At 36.0% G+C, this 23,365-nt stretch overlaps 1 protein-coding gene across 1 annotated transcript in view; it reads right to left on the minus strand.

Annotated features, from left to right (window-relative positions):
- Window positions 1–20,529, minus strand: part of LOC135079918 (titin) — a 43,037-nt gene extending 22,508 nt beyond the window's left edge. The window contains exons 1-2 of the mRNA XM_063974547.1: window positions 17,572–20,529; window positions 17,242–17,492 (exon numbers count right to left, since the gene is read on the minus strand). Coding sequence (XP_063830617.1) covers window positions 17,242–17,492; window positions 17,572–20,334 — 3,014 coding nt within the window. The 5' untranslated portion in view covers window positions 20,335–20,529. The remainder of the gene's footprint in view (window positions 1–17,241; window positions 17,493–17,571) is intronic.
- Between the last annotated feature and the right edge of the window lie 2,836 nt (window positions 20,530–23,365).

Here is a 23,365-nt window from a genome sequence, read left to right on the forward strand (position 1 = left end):
TAGAGTTTCTATCCCCACATACCTAATAGTAATACAAAGCAATATTTGTCTGTAAGATAGGTACCTACTGAACTAAGAGTGCTTTATCTAGAATCTAAACCTTGACCTTAAATATCATTGAGACTACATTCGCTACATTATCTGCATTCATATCTAACTTTTATTCATAGGTTAGGCGCTCTAGAAACGGCTAACAGCATTTTCCTCTTCTGTTTTGAAAACTCTACTTCAATTGCGGTCCTCAAAAAGACTCTCCCATTTTTTTACCAATAAAATGGTAGGAAGTATCATGAACTCTACATTATGGTCATATGGTCTTCATTCTCTCCTATTTTTTCGGTATAAACTGGGTAGTGGCCACCATAATGACTTGTGCCTATTTGATATTGCGTAAATCTACCGCATGCCATAGCAGCGGGTACAAAGCCCTTTCTGCAACAACTGCCACGTCGCATCAGCCCATAACAAAACTCTCTGTCATGCCTCGTGAGCAGCACGTGTTCACTGACCATCGGCCATTGTGACTCTTGCGCACAATGACATCTCTTTCCCACTAAGCATTTTAGCTAAATGTAAGAGCGAGTCGAGATAAATAGGTCATCTATTTTATACGAAAATGCCCTACTCTAGTCTCTCATATTGTCTCAGTAAGTTGAATAGTAGCTAAACGGAAACCTACCTACATTGAAGAACAGTATACTCTCTTGATAACTCTTCATATGGTTCAAAGAAAGTTAGTACCACTGAACGTACTCGGATTATAATCTCTAAGCATTTTCCTCGAGTGGTTTAAATTTATTGTAATAAGCTGACACCCTACCTTGTTTAAATTTCAAAGGAGATTAACTGAACCTGCGTAGGCCTAAATATTCGATACTTTCTCGCCTTCGTAACGATTACCATGCCTGGTGGCCGATCATGCGGCAAATGGTGGAACGCCCACGGATAGTGGCACTAGAATTAGAGTTAACCAACCGAACCAATCAATTAATTAACTAACAGGAGTAACAACATAATCCAACTCATTTTACAACATTTCATAAAAGCGCAATAACCGAATGCTGAGTTTCATTAATCGAGAATTTTTTGATTAACCTACTGTACCAGTCGACTGCAGTCCGGTGTTGGGGCTGCCACCTCCTCTGCTGTATCTTGTATGGCTGTATCCTCCCTAGTGATGTCAATAACCAAATGGCTAATGGATTTTAAAGTACAGACGCGTCACACTACAGCTGTGACATCTGTAATCTGTGAAAGCTGTGACAGGTGCTACTTAGCATCAAAAATGTAGTAGCCTGATGATGTGCTGCCTACTTACTATAACAAATATTTAATGTAATAACAATAAATCAACATGTGCAAGGACGGGTGACAGCAGGTGCATCATCAGCTCACCCCACTTTCAACTCCCCTCATCATTATGGTCACTTTATGCCGCAAATTATTATGTAATTACATGATAACAATATGACTCTTATGCTGGGGTTGTGTACTTAACAATGACACTGTTTTGTAAGTTATAATAATACAGGTACCAAATGTGTCAAGCCAATTCAGCAAAAGTCTGCACTTTGGCAAAATTTTAGCACATCTGAACTGCTTTCCTAAGTCAACTGACTGAAGAAGTACATATTGATAAGTAACTGGTTAAAATGCGCAAGTTTAACTAATTCTAGTCTAGTCTCTCACTTAATCAGTCCAATCAATAACACTATAGAGTGAACAACATTTTCATTCAGTGATAAACGTGACCTGAATTTCCTTTCAGCCTTACATTTACTTTGTGAACCTGTAAGGCGATCTTGTTGTCAAGCAGACAGTGGCGGATTTACCAATAGGCCAAGTAGGCCAGTGCCTAGGGCGGCAGATTTAGAGGGGCGGCAAATTTAGCAAAATTTTTTTTTTAGGAAAAAAAATAATAATTATACGTATACCTACACAATCCATATATAAATAAACGATTAATAAACGCATTGTAATATACATATAACTACTTAGGTACTTATGTGATCATGAATTTTAAAATATTCCAATAGCGTTTCAATAAAAATAAAATAAGAAACTCTTAAATAACACAGGATCTTCGGAGCCTAGCACGAGCACCATCTCTCCACAACTTCGTGTGTATTGTTTTACAGGGTAGCCCAGAAGAAAATTCACTTTTGAAAATTCAAGGAAACGAAATCTGTACATTTTTGTAGAACTTAAGCTATTGCAATTTAAAGTAAATTTAGTGCAATTTATTTTAAATTTTATAAATTTTATCGTACATGTGATTCCCTTGACGTTTACAACATTCGGTCAACAATTCAACATACATCAACATTTTGGAAAACTTTCGTAAGCGCTGATGCACACGACGCCGTTACCGCGCCGCCGCCGCGCCGTCGCCGCGCCTTTGCACTGTTTATACGCGCCGCGTGAACACCGCTGCCGCGCAGCCGCCGCGCCGCCGCCGCGCCGCGCGCGAAATTATGCTTTGTTGGCGCGGTGGCGGCGCGGAGGCGGTTTTACTCGGTGCGTATGAACAGTGTAGCGGCGCGGCGACCGGCGCGGCGGCGGCGCGGTGGTAGCGTCGTGTGCAGGAGCCCTTAGAGTTACCTCAAAATGGATTCAGGATGGATGAATGCTGCAGAGTTTTTGGATTATTAGAGTATACTCTGCTCATAAGGTAACCACACAAAAAGAAGTCTGCTGGAATGAGATTAGCGCTTCTTAGAGGCAGTGAGATTTCACCACTGCTTAATTGGTTTGTTGCATTGAAAGGATTATTAATTTTTGAGAGCGCTATACTGGTAGGCTGAAAAGCTTTTTGATTTCAAAGCTGCAAGATTTGCAAGGTTATGACCGGAGCACTTAGTTTCATCAAGATGGGGCTAGGTACGTGTCACACTTCAACTGAGAGCATTTAGATGGTAAGAGACATGTTCCCACAAAAAAATTATTTCAGTCAGGGGTGACATCTCCTGGTCACCAGGAAGCCCTGATCTCACTCCAGAAAATTATTTTTTGTGGTGTTACATTAAGAATAGAGTATACTTTTATAATCCAACAACCATGCAGCAACTGAAGCTGAGCATTCGGCAAAAAACTGAAAATAGGTTTCAAAGTAATTCTGACGAACGCATTCCTTGATTTTGATGTATGTTGATCGAATGTTGTAAGCGTCAAGGAAATCTCCTGGGCGATGTAATTTAATAAAGGTAAATTTAAAAATAAATTGCATTAAATTTTCTTTAAATTGCAATAGTTAAAGTTCTATAAAAATGTAGGTACAGTTTTCGTTTCCTTTAATTTTCAAAAGTTAATTTTCTTCTGGGCCACCCTGTATTACCGGTCCGGTAAGTCTTGGTCTTTCTGTTTACCTTTAAGTAGTTCTTAGCTAATTATACTGGATATAGCACTTCGCATGGCTCTGTGCACATTCAGGTGAGAAGCTTTTCTTGCTTAAAACGGATTAAAAACTATCTACGATCTACTTTAAGTCAAGAAAAGTTTATAGGCCAGTAGAATTAAACACAAAAATGAATTAAATCGGAAATAATTCCTACTAAAGATTTTAGTGCTTTAATGGCTTCATTAGTTGCCCATAAAGACTCTCCTAGGTTTTAGACTTCGACGGAGTTGTGCTTAAGTGGTGGGGGCCCCCGAAAGGGGCGCTTTTTCGGTTTTCCGGTTATACCGCGTAAAGGACTTACCCTATCGAAAAGTGGTCTTCACTTATGAAAAATATTTATGGAGTCAGAACTTATGAAAAATATTTCATACGTCGATATAATTAATGATTTTGCAAATAAAATCTCGCAAGAAAATAATGTAAAACTTATTTGATCTCATTGTCTGTCACCATTAACTGAATTGTTAACATGTTATATTTTAATAGAAATTGTTTGTATTGTTTTTAAACTGTTAAGTGCAATAAAAATATTTACCAAAAACAATGTTTACTGACCACACATTATTTTGTCTGTGTTCATATAGTGTAGGTACCTATTTTTAAGTCATGCCTTTGCCCACCTTAGGATTAGTACATACTGCTGTTTTTAGGTCAACATTAAACTCTTCAATACATAGCGGGTTGCAATAATAATCTAGTAACTGACAGAAATATCATTAAGTTCACAATCATACTAATAACGGGATTAAACTAACGTATTGAATTTCAAAAGTCAGTAGGTAGGGGCGGCAAAAATTGAATGGCCTACTAGCGGCAAATTTGTAAATCCGCCACTGCAAGCAGAATTTAAATTATGGTGAACTATAAATAAATTACTAGTCACCCATTAGAAACCTAACTTCTACCGTTAAATTACCTACCAAGAGGTTGTCATGTAAATTATTATATCCAATCAATATGTGCTCTACATAAAATGGTGGGTTGTTTTGAATACCAGTACATCTAGGACACGTCTTTGACTACGGAAAGTTTGTGATTGAGGTTAAATAGTTACTCCACATAAAGCTAGGCTTTCTCTAATTACATTTGAATAGGAACTTCCCGATCAACGCCAAACGTGGAGCGACTCTACCAAATTGGGCGAAGCCGTGATTGCGTGACATGAAGACAAATGAACATCCATTTGATGTGTTTAACAATGGGATTAATTTTCAGACGAATTATTATTGATATGTAGGTTAAATTCGGGCCAAAAAAACATGTATTGTGATAGATATGAAAAAGGTTTTCAGAAAGCCCAGCTCTAAAAAATCGTAGTATAAATAGGGAGGATATAATATAATAAACCATAACTTATACCTGTTTACGAGCGTACCTACTTTATGTCTACCGTGTAATGGCTCCGATAAACGTGCATGCAACGAGTATTGCTCTAATGATCGTTCGTACAAATACACTTTATCTCGCAATGCCGCTGTCACACGTGACCGGTGCGAAATGACGCGTGCGCAGCGTTCGCCTTTTGTTTTGTGCGCGGAGATAGATCTGCGTACGACTCATGATCGAAATAGGCGATGAACTAATAAGTAAGTACTCGGATATCAATCACAAGCAAGCAATTGCGAATCGATATCCAATATCCATTTAAAAATTACATTGAAAACTACAATACACAGAATGAATTAAGATTTCATTCGAAGATTGTACAAAAGCGGCTAATTCAAAAAATTAAAGCCGTATCGATTTATGCACAATTTTATTGAACTATTTCACATTTTATATTTCAGCAACAGAATTTGCATGGAAAAACTCTTGCAAAACACAAACTTTCAAAATGTAGAAAAACATACCAACAAACGAATACATTTCTGGTAAAGGCAGCCTACCGTCTCTGACTAACTCGTCCTACTCAATATCTGACATCACCTAGCTCTAAGAATGCACTTTGATGTTCCCACCACCCGTATGCGCATGTATTACTTTTTATGTAGAGTTAACGTAATTCCAAGTAAATGCACATAGAGTAAGGACAGCGGAAGGTCGCGGTTTGCGGAACTAATTGCTATTGCTAAGCGGCTTGAATATTTTAATCGAGTGTATTTAAATACTTACTGAATTGATGCTTACTTACGAGTAATAAGGTTTTATGGAAACTCAATATCCGTTAAAATAAAAAACAATTGAAGAACTTTGGTAAAAGATTGCAAGTGCAAACTCTACCTATACAAATCTAGTAAGATGATGAATTAAGTAAACTCTTCTTCTTCCCAACTATAATATTATAAATGCGAAAGTAACTCTGTCTGTCTGTCTGTCTGTCTGTCTGTCTGTTACGCTTTCCCGCTTAAACCTCGCAACCGATTTTGATGAAATTTGGCATAGAGATAGTTTGAGTCCCGGGAAAGAACATAGGATAGTTTTTATCCCGGTTTTTTGAAACAGGGACGCGCGCGATAAAGTTTTTCTGTGACAGACAAAATTCCACGCGGGCGAAGCCGCGGGCGGAAAGCTAGTACTAATATAATACCCGTTGCATTCATAGTCAGATTAGTAGATACTAATAATAAAACAAAAATATCAAATGAGAGAATACGCAAGAGAAATCGACGCCGCAGCTTTCACGGAGCTTTTATCGCGAAACTGCCGCGATTTCTTCCCGGTTAGATGCCAATAAAAACTAGATTTATCGATATCAAGTTCTAGCACTCCTAGACGATACTATAAGTAGGCGTAACATGAAAAAACTATAGTTGAACATTATTTACGATAAATAGTCGATATTTTAACGTTATCTGGCTTATCTTGGCCTAGTTATTGATCTTGATTACTTTAAATCTTCAATGGTTTATAATTTTGGTTGATAAAGTCATAAACATAAACTGGTATAATAATGTCATAAGTATCTAAGTATTTTGTGCTATCCACCACTCAAATGTAAATTAGACAAACTAATTAACCTCAAACTGTACGAAACTTTAGAAAGTAACTTTGTTTTATATCCCATTAAAACGCAAACTAACCAAGTTACGCATTATAATTTAATTCAGAATAGAAATGTTTCAGGTGAGTGATAATAAACCAACGGTTAACAGAGACTGATGCGGATTTTAATAAAACAGTCTACCATTAGTAAAAAATAAAGAGAGGGCCTTTGGATAAATGACAATAATCCATTTATGGTGAGGAGGTATGATGAGTGAGCTTCACACTTTGAGGAAAAACAGTAAATATGATAATTTATAACACATGCATACTTAGGTAGATGCTTAAGAGCGTTGTAACATTTTTCATGCAGAAATCGAGAATTTGGCAGATTTCGAAATGATTTTAGTCATATAATTTATTGTTATAGCTTCTTTTGACTTATATCATCGTAATTATCATACGTTTTTACGGAATGTCTATTGACAAAATCTCGTTCAAATTGGATTTTTGCCTACGAAAACAGCGAATTTCGAAAGCCCGATTTCCAGGTAACTCGCGAAGGCACAACTTTGAACTAATATTACTACAAATTTATTTCTAAGTAAGAAGATAGAATGTATTCATTAGAATAAGCATACCCTGAAGAAGAAAGTGTATTGAGAAAATTTTGATGTTTAATTCATTAAAATGCATTTTTATCATGTCTAAGATAGTCAAAATTCGAGAAAATTACTGCAAGAAAACAGGTCACATCTCATAATCTAAAAGTCATTTGGCAACATAAACTACTTTATACTTAAGAAGAAACATAGTACTATTATTGTGTGAAAAAGAAAAAATATCTATATTCAATCTTCAAATGAAAAATTAATTTGAAAATACTATAAAATCGGGTGCATCAAATGGCATAAATCAGTCGTGCTTTGGCACTCGTAGACGCCGGGTCTATGTCAGTTGACTGCCCACTGACGTATATGCGTCACGCGTGATTTTTTCGTAAATTGTAGTATGATTGAGTACTTTTGATCCGCAAGTATTTTTAATTTATTTGTTTAGGTAAATCGGACTTGTAATTTCTTTCTTTTCAAACTTTTTATTATTTTACTTACAGAATATGGGTAGAATAGATAAAAGATATTATTATGGTATCTGTTTGGTCAGGAAAAAATAAATGACTAATAAAAATTTTAACAGGGTGTCAAAACATTAGTCTATGCTATTGTGTTTCTACCAACATAAAATATACTCTTCCTTACTAATAAAAGTTGAATAGCGTCTGTATGGTCACACAACGCTTCGTCATGTTTTTCCGAAAGTTCAATTACTGACGACTGAATTAAAGAAATTGGTGCGTAACTATTCATCTGATATTAAACGTTTAGTAATAAAGGGGTAGGTCAGGTAAATGGCAAATCCACCAGCGGTCGCTCGATGACACTTAGACAAATAGTTTTATAAAACGTCAACTAAGTTGGTTAGGTATTTGTATTGTAGATACTTATACAAATGAACGTATAAAATGAGTTTATTTTTAAAAGTATAGGTACAGGGTGGAAACGATAAGTGATTTCACTTGATTTTTAATTATACAAGATATCGAGAAACTGTTTACTGTTCCTGTAAGTGCTTCATGAGCTCTTTAAAACAATAACAATAAATAGGTCAAAGAATAAACTGGATCTATGCGAAAATTCAATGTTTCCGAATTTCATACTAAATGTATGCCGCCAGCCATACCTACCATATTAGAAGTGTTAATTTTTTAAATTTAAATTTTTAATTGAGTAATATATAATAATCAAACAACAAACTCGTAAATTGCATTCTTATTTAAATTATTTACGGAAAACATGATTTTAGGTTTAACTTGCTACAATATCATCAAGAGATACTAATTAATAAATACTAAATAAATAGATAAAGGGGACGGCATTAAGGCACTCAGAATTCTCAGAAACCATTGATTTCGTGTTTGTTTGTAACTGTATTAAATGTATGAAAGCTGGAAATATAGGTTTTTTGAATAGATTCAGTTCGTTCTTAAACATATTATTGATGCCGTTTGCTAGGTCTCATGAAGCACTTTTTCAGTAAGTAACCATTTGTTTGACATCTTGTATACCTACCTACTATAAGAAATATTCGAGTGAGATCACATCGATTATTTTCGTCATCCTTATTCGTATTAAATTTAATTAAAATACACTAAGGCTGAGATGCACCACCTAACTTTGACCCTAACTGACAATAACCGGTGTTTTATGTTAGACAGATTTTTGACATCCAAAATTTTGATGTCAATGTTAAAGTAAGACGGTGCAACACGGCCTAACAAATGTATCGTAGACAGTACTTTTTATTTTCTTCATAAATCTTTCTTTTCTTTGTAAAGCTATCTACAAGCTTTTATTTTCTTTGACATAACTGGAGTTGTAAAATCTTGCAACTTAAAATTTACTTACTTCCCGTTTTCCCATTGAGCTGAAATTTTGCATGTCTACACAGGCATGCAAAATTTCGTTTTATTTCGCACTAAATAATTTAATTTACACGTGTTTTCATGCGATGGCCAAGTCAATATATTTATGTAAAACGTTAATGATTTCCTGGACTGGACTTGGTATTACATGGATCTCACAACTTTTTACAGTAGAACAACTGAGTAGTGAGACTTGGTTTTTTGACAAGTATTGTTTTTGATGGGTTTGTATTACAGAACGCATGTGTACCTACCTAAAAATGGGATAACTGTTAAAAACACGATTAGATAAATTTTGCTCTATGGATAAAAATCTTAAAGTTACCTCTGATTTTTTAGCATTATACGACCGTGGTTTATAATAATAAATTCTATAAAATCACAATGATATCAATATTTACCTCTTTGATTTCCTGACTTGTTTAGATTTACAAAAACTAAATATTTTATTATTAACTTTTAGATAATAATTTGAATGGCGCTTACGATGTTTAGTTACGAGCTCTTTGATGGACACAGATATTATAGATAACGTTTAAAAAATGGCACGCTCGTTTTCATACATTTCATTCTATTTATTTAACTGTATACCATGTTTCATGCAAATAAACAATTATTCTATTCTATTCTATCCATATTTATGTGCGGAAACGTCACAAAATCAGAATAAATTTTAATTTTTCCATTCCGCATCATAAAAACTAAAAAGTCAAAAGTAAAATTTAAATAGTAAATATTTTTCATAAACAAGCTTTTGATGCTGTAAAAAGAATAAAATAAAACAAATTCTTTCAAACCCATCAACTTATTACTTTACTCAATTTAAAGATTAAAAACTTGTCGCGGGATTTACTAGTGTAAAAAATACATTAATTACGTAACTCGATTTTGCTAAAAGTCTGATCTGAGAAAAAATCAAATAGGTAAATTATACATTATTTCTTTATTATTATGTATGATGTACTGTCTTAGGTACGATACAACTACGGATTAAGATCGTTTAGTCGACGCAGCGTTGAAATTGTACAGATAAATGCAGTTTGCGCACTCACTACGCGACGTCAAGCAATAAAAACCTAAAATTCGAACGCCAACTTTTTGCTACAACGCTCTTAATGCTTACGCTTGCAAAATCATAACCATGACATCACTGGAATTCCTTTGATCCATGATTATTTTTAAACGGCAAAACTAAAGTTGCGAGTAAAACCTACGGAACATCATTAACACAGAGCCCTATATTCCTGAAGTCTATTAACCGTAATCTGCCTTCCTAATGGTAAGATACGTGATAGGAATGGTGCCAGGCACAAGAAGTACGAACCCGGGAATGTTGAGGATTAAATGGGAATTATTAAGCAACATTTAACCTGTGTTACATGGTGAATTCATGTTTCCATTCACAATTCCAGGAACACAAAGAAAACGTGACGCGCATGGTTGCATTATGTAGACAGCCGTTCGTTTCGTATTTGTAAAAATAATGGCATTGCAGTTCTGTACAAGTGAAAACACTTGTTTATAATATTTATCTACATCTTTTTTTAAGAAAAATTATTAACTCCGCCGTTAACTAATTTTTTTTCAAAGTTTTTTTTCTACAGGCTTCACCTCCAGTCTTGGGTGATTCCATTCCATGGTGAAGATTAGTGTAAGCGGCCAACTACTGTCGGATTATTGTCAAAACGCTCTAAGGTTTCTTTCTGACTAGGCTTAACGAATAACGACTACCTTAATACCAACCAATTTATTTCAGTATACAGGTTAAATACTTAAGTTTTAAGGTTTTCATACTGATAACAATAGAAAATCAGTGTGTAGTGTGTTGAAACCTTGCAATCTCAAATAAATAGCCCAACCAAATTACCACGACTCAAATATCATGATTGGCTTCATAGAATCATGTTCGGACTTCGGGCGACCGCACGATGACGTGATCACATGCAATAAATACATCGTTAACAGCAATAAACTATTGCAAAATGATACATTTAAAACCATTGTCGCTTGAAAAAGCAACTATCTATCCAGTCTGATTTTGTCCTTGGCCAAATGTTCGGTCACTGACATCGTACCTTGTAACGACTCTACATTTTTGTACAACTCGAAAGACTGTTTAATCAGTTGTATGAACCCAAACCCAATGGAATAACTCTGTGTTAAATATCCCCGTATAGTTAACTTCGTAGTAATCCGTTATATTCGTAACATGACATTATAAGCCCAACACAAATTGTTTCATGTGAAAATAACTCTTACAACATTGAGTAGTTTTCACGTCGTTGCGTCACGTTGTTTATGACCGATGGTTTTTCCGATAAATAGATTTTGCATAAACTATTGAGAATTAGAGTAGACTAATTTAAATATTCAAGTTGAAAATAGTGCTCTAACAGCATATTTTAATGAATTAATTAGCAAAACAGTACTTTTACTCTAAGTGACAAAAACAAAGTTATCGTCGTGAATATAGAAAGCCACTTTCTGTCTCATGCTGATTTGGTTGTGAATTGTGATGCGATAAATGAAATGAGGTAAAAGAGAACATTTTAATGTTTTAGTTTTTAAAGTCGATTAATCTGTCCAAATAATAGCAGTTAGCACCAGTTACTAGTATCGTTACCTGTTCGTAAATAATAAATCACCGACTACCGCCCGTGGCATACACCGTAACGCAGGTGGTTACGTTACAGGAGGCTTCTACGGTCTGGCACGCACGTGAATGCTCGCATCGCTGCACACGCACTTGACTTTTAAACCTTGCCTAAAAGTGTACATCGACATTAACCAAATGCTTAATTAGAATGAGGGTTTTCGCGAATGAAAGATCCGCTAGATGGCGGGACGTGGATGTGGGGTCTGACTGCTGCGTGATTGGTGGATTTTGACATATCTGTCAATGTCATGTCAAAAATAACCAATCATGCAGCATTTGGACCTCGTGTCTACGTATTGCCATCTGGCGGATTTTTCATTCGCGAAAACCCTCATTACACCTACACTTACCTACTCTTGGATTTCTACTCGGTTTAAATAAGATCTTTCAACACATGCATATTGCACATAGAGGTCTGATGGTCGCGCTCTTTCATCACTTATTTGTATTTTGTGTCTATCAGCGTCTTAGTTAGCCCCTAAGGAGCCTTTAATTAATATTTTCACAGCGCTTCGAATTCGATAGAGCCGTGAATTTGGAAATAAGCTTTATTCCTATTCCTAAACTCAGATGAGAACATCTAACTAACGAAACTGATCCCGAACGAAATAACCTCAGGTAAAAAGGCTCTACCAAAAGTAAAGTTCTTGTCATTATCTAGGTTGCCAAGTCAATATCGATACCATACCGACCGACATATTTCAGTAAGTCACACGCAACGCCTTATTGGAAACTATTGAAAGTATTGACGTTACACGGTTACACTTAATCGATAACACTCATTTAACTTTGATGGGTTTCATAATCATGTCCTATTAGAGCACGAATATGAGCCTTCCTTGGGTGGACTACATAATTGGAAGGTTTTGAGGAAATTATTTCATTCATTCATTTGAGCGAATTACCTGCGGTATATAGAATTTATAAGGCTGAGGGTTTAGATTTTGATCTTGTTCCCAGCAAACAAGAAAAGGGATTTCCACCTTTTCATCTATCTAGCGCTTTAAGATCCATGGACATGGATCAATTTCAAGGTATGTTTGTTGTGAATATTTAAAAAAAACACTTAAAGGACCTTTATTAAAATGTATTGTATGTTTCAGTGCTACGCGATTGATAGCCATAATCTTCCGATTTTCATTTGTTTAGGTATCTTATTTAGACGCACGCCACAGCGTCGTTACTTTAAACAGCGTGCGTTTTGTCATTACAACATCCTTGCTCCAATTTAAGAACATACGAAAGTCATTAGACAACAGTGCAGCTCAAATATCTTCCAGATACCAAACGAGTTTCGGATTGAGGTTGACGTTGATACAAATGATGCTTTATTCGTTCCCGCCTACATGGGTGGCAGCAGTATTAATATGGAAGGAGCCTGCAACGCCGACACTGGCAAATGATGACTCATCATTTTCCGCCTTCTCTTATTATGGTGTTTCACGAGAACTTAGTTACAAAATAACGCTTTAGTTGTATTGTTTCTATTATTGTGTTACAGAAAAACTTCTCGGTGTTTTATTTTTAAATGCAAATGACCTATTTAGCAATATTTTTCAGATAAATTAAAAAGAGAGAACTTTTTAGGAAAGAATCCTAAAGAGATTAAAATATTAAGGTAAGGAATTTGCGAAAATTATTGTTTAATTTTGTCCTTTGATTTTTCTTTGTTTACAACTAAACATCTTTCTGATGCCAAATTCTTTCAGAGCCAGAAACAATAAGTTACGATTTCAGCACCATACGATAAAAAGAAGTTTTTTCGTTACAAAAACAATGAACGGACTTTAATGACTTTCATTTGATTCATAAAACGTAACGGATGAGTAAATTAAAATACAGTTTTAGCAAAGGTCACTACCGTCGTTTGTCCGTGACATTGTGAATGGACAATAGAGATATGTCCAACTAGGCAACTTGCCAGTAAATATACACTCGTAGATAAAAGATCGCGGTGTGAAAATATGTTAGGAGAAACGTACGAAAATGTAAATGTTATGCAGATATGTGTATCTATGTGTACAATTTGTTGAAGCGGAATTAAATGGTGAAAAACTGAGTGGATCCGTGAGACCTTGCTACATCGCTACCAGAATATAAGGTGCTATCTCATTAGGCTGTGGAATGGTGTTAGCTCATTAGGCTGTTAAATAGTATAGGTTTGATATTCTGATTATTTTATTTTTCTTGCAAAAGAAATCGGTATAGGTTGTACGAATCTACAAAATAGAGAGCAGATTAAACCTATTACGAACTCTACCATTACGACAATATTGTATTAAGTAAACATTTCAATGTAGAGCTAGCTTTTAATTAAATGAAATTAAATTAACCTTCTTTCGCTTTAGGCAGTTCACATTTCCAACAAGGAGCCAAACAAACGGAATGTAGTTACCGCAAAAGAAGGAAATCATCTCATATCTATTTAGAGCTATGTCAGTCGCCAATAGAATCTACACCAGGGTTGTCATATCCCACACAATAATAGACGAAGACGTCAATCTAAATCCAAGTGATCTTTAACTAGAGGTAAGTGTCGCGACAGAGCAACACGTAACGTCTCGTTAGCGAGCATTGCGTAACGCGCCTGTTTCGGCTCTCGGCAATTTATAGTCGTATCGCATACGAGATAAAACTCATATGGGCAGATCATCGGGAAATCGTTTGGTGCTCATTCAACTCTTGATAAGAAAATTAAAACTCTTTAAGAGCTTACATTACTTGTAGGTGGTAAATGTGTGAAAAAATAATAAATAATAGAGTTCCAAATGTGTTGTCTTTGTCAGAAACAATGTCATTATCATCATCGCTGCCTAGTTAGTCCAGTCAATGAATGCCTTAACGACGGTGTAGAGAGAAATCCGTGGAACACAATTTCTGACCTCGGGACTTTTTGTAGACTAGTTAGGAGGTGAACATAGCAATAGTCCCCGCCCTTAGCCCTTGAGCCGGCGGGAAGAGGGGGGTTTAAAGGTACCACTTTTCGGTTTTTTGCTTAATCCTCGGAAACTATGTGTCCTAGTGACATGACTACTATGAACCAAAAAAAGCTTATTCAATTTGCTACAGGTGAGATAGTCAAGTTTTTCTTTATCTTGTATAGTTTTCGCAGCAACTGCTCTAGAAGGTCTGTAATATTGGAAATTTTATTTTTGTCTTACATGTTCCCATCAGGTGAAAATCGACTTAGTCAACATTGAGCAAACATTCTAGATATGCGGGAGCATGTTAAGCCTAGTTCCAGCGAGGGGACTGCACCGTGCGTATATTTTGACGAACCATTTGCAGCCACTTTTGACTCCTCATCACTCAAAAACTACTGTGCGTTAACACTTCAAATTTGGCTCATGTGTTGAGACTTACGAGATAAACACCAACTTCAAATTTCATAAATATACCTCTAACGGTTATTTAGGTATTGACGTTCAAAAATCGACATTTAGAACACTAAAATCTGTCTATTACCTGTGAAATGTTAAAATTTACTGGTTTTTTGTTTCTTCCTTTGTATTTACACATCTACCTATCTGTATGACAAATTTGAACCTTCAAAGTCATCTGGAAGTGGTTAGAATTTGGTCTATAGGTCAGACATGTAGATTTTTGGACATCAATACCTAAAGAACCGTTTGAGGTATATTTGTGAAATTTGAAGCTGATGTTTATCTCGTAAGTCTCAACACATGAGCCAAATTTGAAGTGTTAACGCACAGTAGTTTTTGAGTGATGAGGAGTCAAAAGTGGCTGCAAGTGGTTCGTCTAAATATACGCACGGTGCAGTCCCCTCCCTGGAACTAGGCTTAACATGCTCCCGCATGTCTAGAATGTTTGCTCAATGTTGATTAAGTCGATTTTCTCCTGATGGGAACATGTAAGACAAAAATAAAATTTCCAATATTACAGACCTTCTAGAGCAGATGCCGCGAAAACTATACAAGATATAGAAAAACTTGAGTATCTCACCTGTAGCAAATTGAATAAGCTTTTTTCGGTTCATAGTAGTCATGTCACTAGGATGCATAGTTTCCGAGGATTAAGCGAAAAACCGAAAAGTGGTACCTTTAAACCCCCCTCTCCCCGCCGGCTCAAGGGCTAAGGGCGGGGACTTTTGCTATGTTCACCTCCTAACTAGTCTAAATAAAGTCCCGAAGTCAGAAATTGTGTTCCATGGATTTCCATCTATAATGCTTTATTGACTGGACTAAGTGTATTTTGTGGAAAATGTAATGTGTTTTGAAATAAATCAAAGAAAATGTAGGACTTCAGACATTCTGACTTAACTGAAACAGTCTCGCTAAATACTTTCCGATTTTCATCCGTTCTATCTATTTCAGACGAATACCACAACATTAAGATGGCGTTTCTTAAAATACTTAAACCATGCCATGTACTTTTGCAAGATACTATGTTACTTTCGTAAAGAAATAAACGCTCTACTGACTTTGTTCGGGAATTCACGGCCATTACATCTCACGCAAACGTTGACGACTACACAAAAAATTAAGCAATACAAATAAGTTTCAAAATGGCGCCGGAATGTTTTGTTGGCTACGTCATCTTAACCTACATGCATTACATAAGCAATGAGTGTATATTATAGCCACTTTATAATGTAATTTAAATAGTTATTTTATAAGGTTAATTGATTTTAAAACGGCTCTATATAAGTAGGGCTTGCCTTGAACCCTCGAAGTGTTGATCGTTGATGGTAATCAACACAAAAACAGCTGCTACTTTTTTGTTTTATTCTGGGTAACTACGAATGAAATGAAAATATTTTATTCATGATTCACTTTTAATGTTTACCTAGGAATTGATGACTGGTTTGAACTACATTTGTGTAAACAACATCCACACGGTGATGTAGTTCCATAAACACATCGTGATTCGTTTCGTGACCTATGATGAGTAATTTTTCCTACACTACCTACTGAAATAATAGTTTTTTTTACTTACTAAAATAATTTTGATGTAATTTCTAGACTAAACAACTTGTTTATTAACTTTTCGTAGTCTAATCTGCAGAATTCTGACCTACGACGAGTACATACGAGAGTTGAGACAATTATAAGAAAATTAATAATAGAGATGATACATAGTGACATATTCCGTAACATATTATACTCGTAGCTCTATGTTAGTTTTATCTATGAAAACTAAGACGAATCACGATAACAATATTGAGAAACATCGTCTTATCTTGCGGAATTAAAATAATCTAAAATTGCATCGTCGTGGCTCCCAGTTGATATTAAACGCAAAGAGATACCTATCGTTTATGGAGTAATTTTCTGTAATAAGTAATGCTTCACAATATGTAACCCAATTCTGATAATAATAATTTAACTCGAAGTTTATTTAATATTATCATCTTAGGTATTTTAGTCATTATAGCATCATCACATACATCACAGTCGACATTTTCCTCTAGATTCACCAGTAGCGATGAAAACATTACTATTCATTAACATGACGTCACTACTTAACAATCATTCCGATACCTACCTAAGTATAGTGTCAGTGTCACCAATAATTTTAGAATTTCGTAAATGTGCTCATTGACATTAACGTTGCTTTTATCAATTTTAGAGCTTCAATTACAACGGTCTGCATTATTTCAAATTCAAATCCTAACTAACTATAGTTACCTCGTTAAAGCCTAAAAACGTAAATTATATCCTACCCACCCTAACGCCTACAACATAATCTATTTGCGAATCTTGGACAATCTTTGAAATAATTATGAAACATACAAATACGCCAAAAATAGCAAAAATTACTCACCCACAAGTGCAGATTTCGCAGATGCACTGTTCCTTAGTAATCTTCTCTGGTTTCTTGGGGCCGCCATACTTGGGCCGGGTTTCGTCGATGATGACGGTCTTCTCGACGGTGGTCCTGTCGTCACGCACCGTCTTCCTGTCGTCGATGATGGTCTCATCATAGACGGTGGTGTCCTCTCTCCTGTCAGTGATAGCACGGTCTACCACGTCGTATGATTCACGAATCACGTCTTCAGTCGTTTGGACATCGCGCTAAAAAACAAAATTCAACAATAACGTTCCCTGTTTTCAAAACACACACCAATAAGTTGCAAAGAACATGAATACTCACCAAGGTTTTGAAGTCTACGTTACTTTTGTCGACGAAGACGTTAGTTTTAATTTTGTCATCCTCTTTAGCGTCCTCATAAGTTGTTATCTTTCTTGTCACACCGTTTTCTGTGATGTATCGTGTCACTTCAATTTGGCTTCTGTTCTTTTCAACTTCAAATGACTTCTTTGTAGTGCCTCCCGTAGTTGTGGTCACTACTGTAGTATCTTCAGTATCAATTCCTTCGTAAAGATCTTTTACATCCTCGTTGATTTTAGTTCCGAATGTTACTTTATCTATCCTCTTGAAGGGGTATTTTCTTACTGTCTCTATAATTTCTTTCAAGACTCTGTCATCGATGTTCCTACTGATAACAATATTTTTGTTGCTGACGGTGACATCCTTCTTAGACTGTGAGGATTCAATGATTTTGCGTAAATCACTGATTGAAGTAAAATCTTTGATATCCCTGGACGATAAAATAATATTCTCCTGAGTATCTTGACGCTTCAAGTGATGTCTTGGCTGTTCAGGTCTTCCGAATGGAGACATCTCCTTAGGCTTTTTAGGCCTATCATCGTCTTTTTCATAAACGAATTTTCCGTTCCAAGTTCCCGTGCTTCTCTCGTAACTTGTCAATGTGTCTTTAGTTTGAGATGTGGATGTAGTTTCCTTAGAAACATTTTGTTTCTCTAGATTTTTCTTCTCAGTTGTTACGAAGTCGGTAGTTTTTGTAACATCTGTGTGATCCTTCAGATGGGATTGGACGTCAGAAGAAGTATTTGTTTCATAAGTTGTTGAATAAACTTTTGAGTCGGTTGTGTCATGAATGCGTTGATTGTGTACATCTTCTGTGTCAGTGTGATGATGTTCAGTGATCGCCTTTTTCTTTGTGAAGTCCCCAGCATAAACATTACTGGTGGCTGCAATTTCTTTTCCATTCTTGTATAAGACAGATTCTTCAGCAATCTGAGTAGAGCTTTTAGGAACACCGTCTTTGCCAGTATCATAATGAGATTCTTTGTCTAGTACGTGTCTACTGTACTCGCTTTCAGGCTTTATACCGGTACCACCTACATTGTGACTCTTCTCATAGGTAGCGTGCTCTTTGCTATCGCCCCATTCTCTGTGAGAGCTGTCAACAACTTTTTGCTTTCCATCAACAACCTCAAATACGTACGAAGAAGTAGACGCTTGTTGAGCGCTACTAGTATTACTTTTTAATATTTTTGTCGAAAAGTTAACATTTTGAGTGTCACTGACCTGAAGAATATCTCCTACTTTCCTTAATTCATTTTGGATAGTATTATCATAACCATAGAAATTAGATGAATCTGTTTTATTTGCATTACGCCTCCTATCTGTTATGTTTTGTTTGTTTGAAGTATTTTCAATAACATTTTTATCAGTTTTGTTGATAGTATTATACGAATCGGATGTAACAGTTGAGTAGTTGTTCTGATCAGTCGATGACTGATGAATCTGACTAGAGGTCACATTAGATTTCAGGTGATCTTGTGTGCTAGCAAGATGCTTTTGGGTAGAGGCCAAAGTATCTTGAGTTGAGGTGAGCTGATGTTGTTTGTAGTTGTCTTTCTCAGATATAACACTTTCGTGGGTAGTTATCTGATTCCCATCCTTGATCAATTTAGATTGTTCTTTCAATAGCATCTCACTCGTAGGCTTTTGGCCAGCTTTACCTGTATCATATTTTGATTTCATGTCATAGTTTTGAGAACTATAAACTGATTCGGGTTTTATATCAGTGCCACTTACGCTAGCATATGCCTCTTGAGAAGCTTGTTCGCTTGCGTCTCCCCATTCTCTCTTAGAACTGTCGATGATACGTTCTTTCCCATCGACAATTTCAACAACGTAAGAACTTGATGATGACTTTGTTACGCTGCTGCTTTTAGTCTCATTTGACTGCGAGGTACTGCTGTATTGTTTTGTTTTAGAATTTTTATCAAGAGTACCTTCTCCACCGTAAAAGTTTGACGTATCTGATTTTACAGTTTGAACCCTTTTGGAGGGCTCAGGGGAGTTGCGATAATTTATTTTATCGTGTTGCTGTTTAAATTTTTGATCACTTGATACATTAGTCTTGTTTATAGTCTCCGAGGAGTGACTCGATGTATTCTGCGCTGACTGATTTAGAAGTTCTTGACGTTCTGATTGAAGAAAAGTATTAGCAGCATTCGCACCTTGTGATTTAGTAACGAACCGAGGGTTCGAGGCACCTGATGAGTCGATAAATGCAGTGTTGAGCGTTTGGTTGCCGGTCGAGGAGTCGGCGGTTCTATCGAATGTTTGGCTGTGGCTAGAGCCAGAGTGTTGAACAGACGATGAAGATTGGAAAGTTTCGCTCTTTGAACTTTGTTGATGTGACGTAGAGGACTCTTGCAATACCGAGCTAGAAACGAACTCGCCAGTGGTTGCTTGAGCCATGTCACTTACGTGATGTTCAGAATGCGATCTTGTTTGTGATAAGTCAGTCATTGAAGGAGCTTCCGTAATAATATAGTGCGGGTGACTATTGTAATGCTCGGATATAGTAGACCCACTAATCGAGTGATCGGTCACATCAGTGATCATCAGCGGGTCATCCTCCTCGACCTTTACCTCGATGTAGCGCACCTTCTTGCCGGATGAGCTGGACTTCTGAAGAGTGTTGCTGCTCTGCTGCACCGTAGTCGTAGTCTTCTGTACGCTACTCGAAGCACTTGTGCTGGATGTCACTTCGGACGATTTGGACTGTTTAGTCTTTTTATTTTTTATCGTCATTTTGGTCCCACTTCGCGAATAATTTAATTTAAACACTAACTATAGGAGATTCTTAATTACGATTAAATATTTTAAATATATTTTACTTAATTTATAGGGTTTATCACATAATAATGTCAAACAATTGCCATGTATTGTTGTGGTCGCGAGAGTCGTTCGTGTCGTTGTCGCTGCGTGCGCGCGCGTCGCTCGCGACTGGCTCGCGGAGTCTGAGCGCGCTGCGCCCGCGCCGCGCCTTGAGAGCGTCGCCCACGAGACCTTGGTGATCGCGACACGTAAGCGCTTACATCTCACTGCTGAAGTCATTCATACCAAAAATGGTTTAAAAGATACAGCATACGGTGTGAGCAATTTTACACCTAAGTTATTCATTGATGCCTACATTTTGGAAAGAAACGATTGATTTGGCAAGCTTAACTCTAAGCTTTAAGTAAAATTATTGCCTTATTCAAGTTGTAGCACAAAATAGATAACCTAATAGCTCAAATCCTAATTTAGATTTATTAACTTGTAAGTTAATAAAGTACTGCACTGTTTTTCAAAATCTAATTTCATAATTTCAGTTGGTCAATAAATTTTTCACGATCTTTTTATAGGAAATGAGTACGCCTTTTCATTTTATATTGTAGGTAAAATAATAGTATCAGGCGTTATTTTGCTGAAATGCATAACACAGGCCTGCAAAAAAAAAATTTTTTTTGGTGCAGCTCTTTTTGTATATACGATCGATAATATGGGTAATCTACAATATATTGACATACTTCATTTCAACTCATCAGCTCTAGTTTGTCGACTACCCTCATTTTAGTTTTTTTCCCGTCTTGTTCGCAAATAGTCATTATTACAATAACATCGATAAACTTTATGTTACTATTTAGCTATGGATAGTACGTCTAGATGTTGTGTTAACGATCCTGATTAATTTTGATAAGTTTGTGGTGAATACTACTGAAATATCAGCGTGAAACTATCAAAAACATGGCGAATTTTTTGTATTTTGCTTACTTCGGTATTGAAATTCAATACAAAGGTAAGGTGTAGGTGCCTCAAATTGTATGTATAATGTGCGTTGAACATCTGCGAAGATACTAGAAAGGCACACGTAAGTTTTTGAAGCTTGGAGTGCCTATGATATGGAGAAAATGGCCAATATTTCCAGTTAATTTAACAGAAATTTCCAAGTTTAAGTACTGAAAAACTAAAAGCAGGTATATTTGATGGACTTCAAATAACTGTATTAATAAAAGACTCCACTAAATTTAAGATTTCTATGAACGATGCGGAATGGTTTGCGTGGAAATCTTTTGTAGCAGTTGTACAAAATTTCCTGGGAAAGCATAAGGCTGACAACTATGTAGAATTAGTATAGGATGTGCTGGTTCAATTCAAAGATTTAGGCTGTTATATAGGTATAAAATTACACTATTTTAACAGTAAACTAGATCAATTCCAACAAAATTTTTGGAGTACTAAGCGAAGAACAAGGAAAACGTTTTCACCAAGACATAAAAACAATGGAAAATAGTTACCAAGGAAGATGGGACGCTCATATGATGACCGACTACTGTTGAGAATCATGCGAGATTGCCCAAGTAAGTTTCATTCGAAAAAATCACTCAAAAGACAATTTCTTGATGTTTAATGCTAATAAAAATACATATTTATTGTGAAAATTGTTTTTTTAGTTATCTCGGGAACTAGAGCTGATAGAGAAAAACTGATTACATTTTTGATATTGCCATGCAAGACATACTTAAAATCAGGTCTTAAATCCCCGGCACCAAAATGGCTGTAGGCCAGTGTAATTAGATATTAAAAACTTAAGTATACTTGTGCCGGCGTCACTAAGCGAAAATTTTAAGCTAAGTAATTTTATCTTTTTCATATCTTAGGTAAAATAAAATTCAATTCTATCGGTATACCAATTCTTAACAATATGCAATGTTTATTGAGATAAAAATCATTATTATTTATCCTCTGATGATAGAGCTGACAAGTAAAACGTGGAGGATAACCGGCACCATTTGCATGAGGTTATGGAGCACCCGCAGTGGCAGCCTCCGTCTTCGGTGCAGCCAGCCCGTTCTTGAATCTCGTGAATGCAACCAATGCATGATTAATTCATAAATCGACCTGATTTTTCTTTAAATCTTAAGTAGGTACATAAAGGTACATATTTAGATCGTGTTTAAATAACGTCTATGTAAATAAGATGTCTCATGTCTCTACATAGGTACAGCTCTCAGCCTACTTAGGACTTACTTACTTTTTTTACCTTAGATTTATTTATTATGTTAAAGTAAGTATTGTAGAGTTCGTCGCGTATGAAATCTATTCTTTAGCTCAAATTGTAGTGCGTTATGAATTTGATAGTAAGTTAAAAGTAAGTTAATACATGATATAACTACATACAAGCATATTAATTATAATTAATCAGAATTATGGACATTAGTGGCTATGAAAAAAGAGCGTAATTTTGGTAAAGCAGTGCTGGTATAAACAAGCACACTTATTACAGCAGTTTATTTTTAACTATTGCTCACAAAACCAAGTTATTTCATAAAGTTTATTTGAAGGGGTGGCCTCGGTTGACCTATTTTGCAAAATAAAGCTAAGGTCACTGCAATGTGGTTTTACAGTCATCACTTGATCGATTCACAGAATCTTGAAACAAGCACAAAAGCTATTTTCCTTTTAACTTTAAAGGAGCAGGAATTTAACTGGGTCACCTCCACCACCAACAATCTTATACCATTTAAGGAGTAGGTATTAGGTAGGCCCTGGATTAGGGACAGCTTTTTACGAGTCATGAATTGTCTCGTAATTCGTCATCGAAATCAAAATCAAACAAATGATTAAAAAATCTTTGAATCATTTCGTGCTGAATTTTATAAATGAATGATCATCATCAGAACGTCCATTGCTGAAAATTGGCCTCCCCCAATGATTTCCGGATTGGCTGGTTGATGGTAGCAGCCAGCCTCGCAGCCTCCATCCATCCATCCATTATGAATGAATGAAAACTGATTCA

Source organism: Ostrinia nubilalis, chromosome 17 (genome assembly GCF_963855985.1).
Source record: "Ostrinia nubilalis chromosome 17, ilOstNubi1.1, whole genome shotgun sequence".
Taxonomy (NCBI): Eukaryota; Metazoa; Arthropoda; class Insecta; order Lepidoptera; family Crambidae; genus Ostrinia; species Ostrinia nubilalis.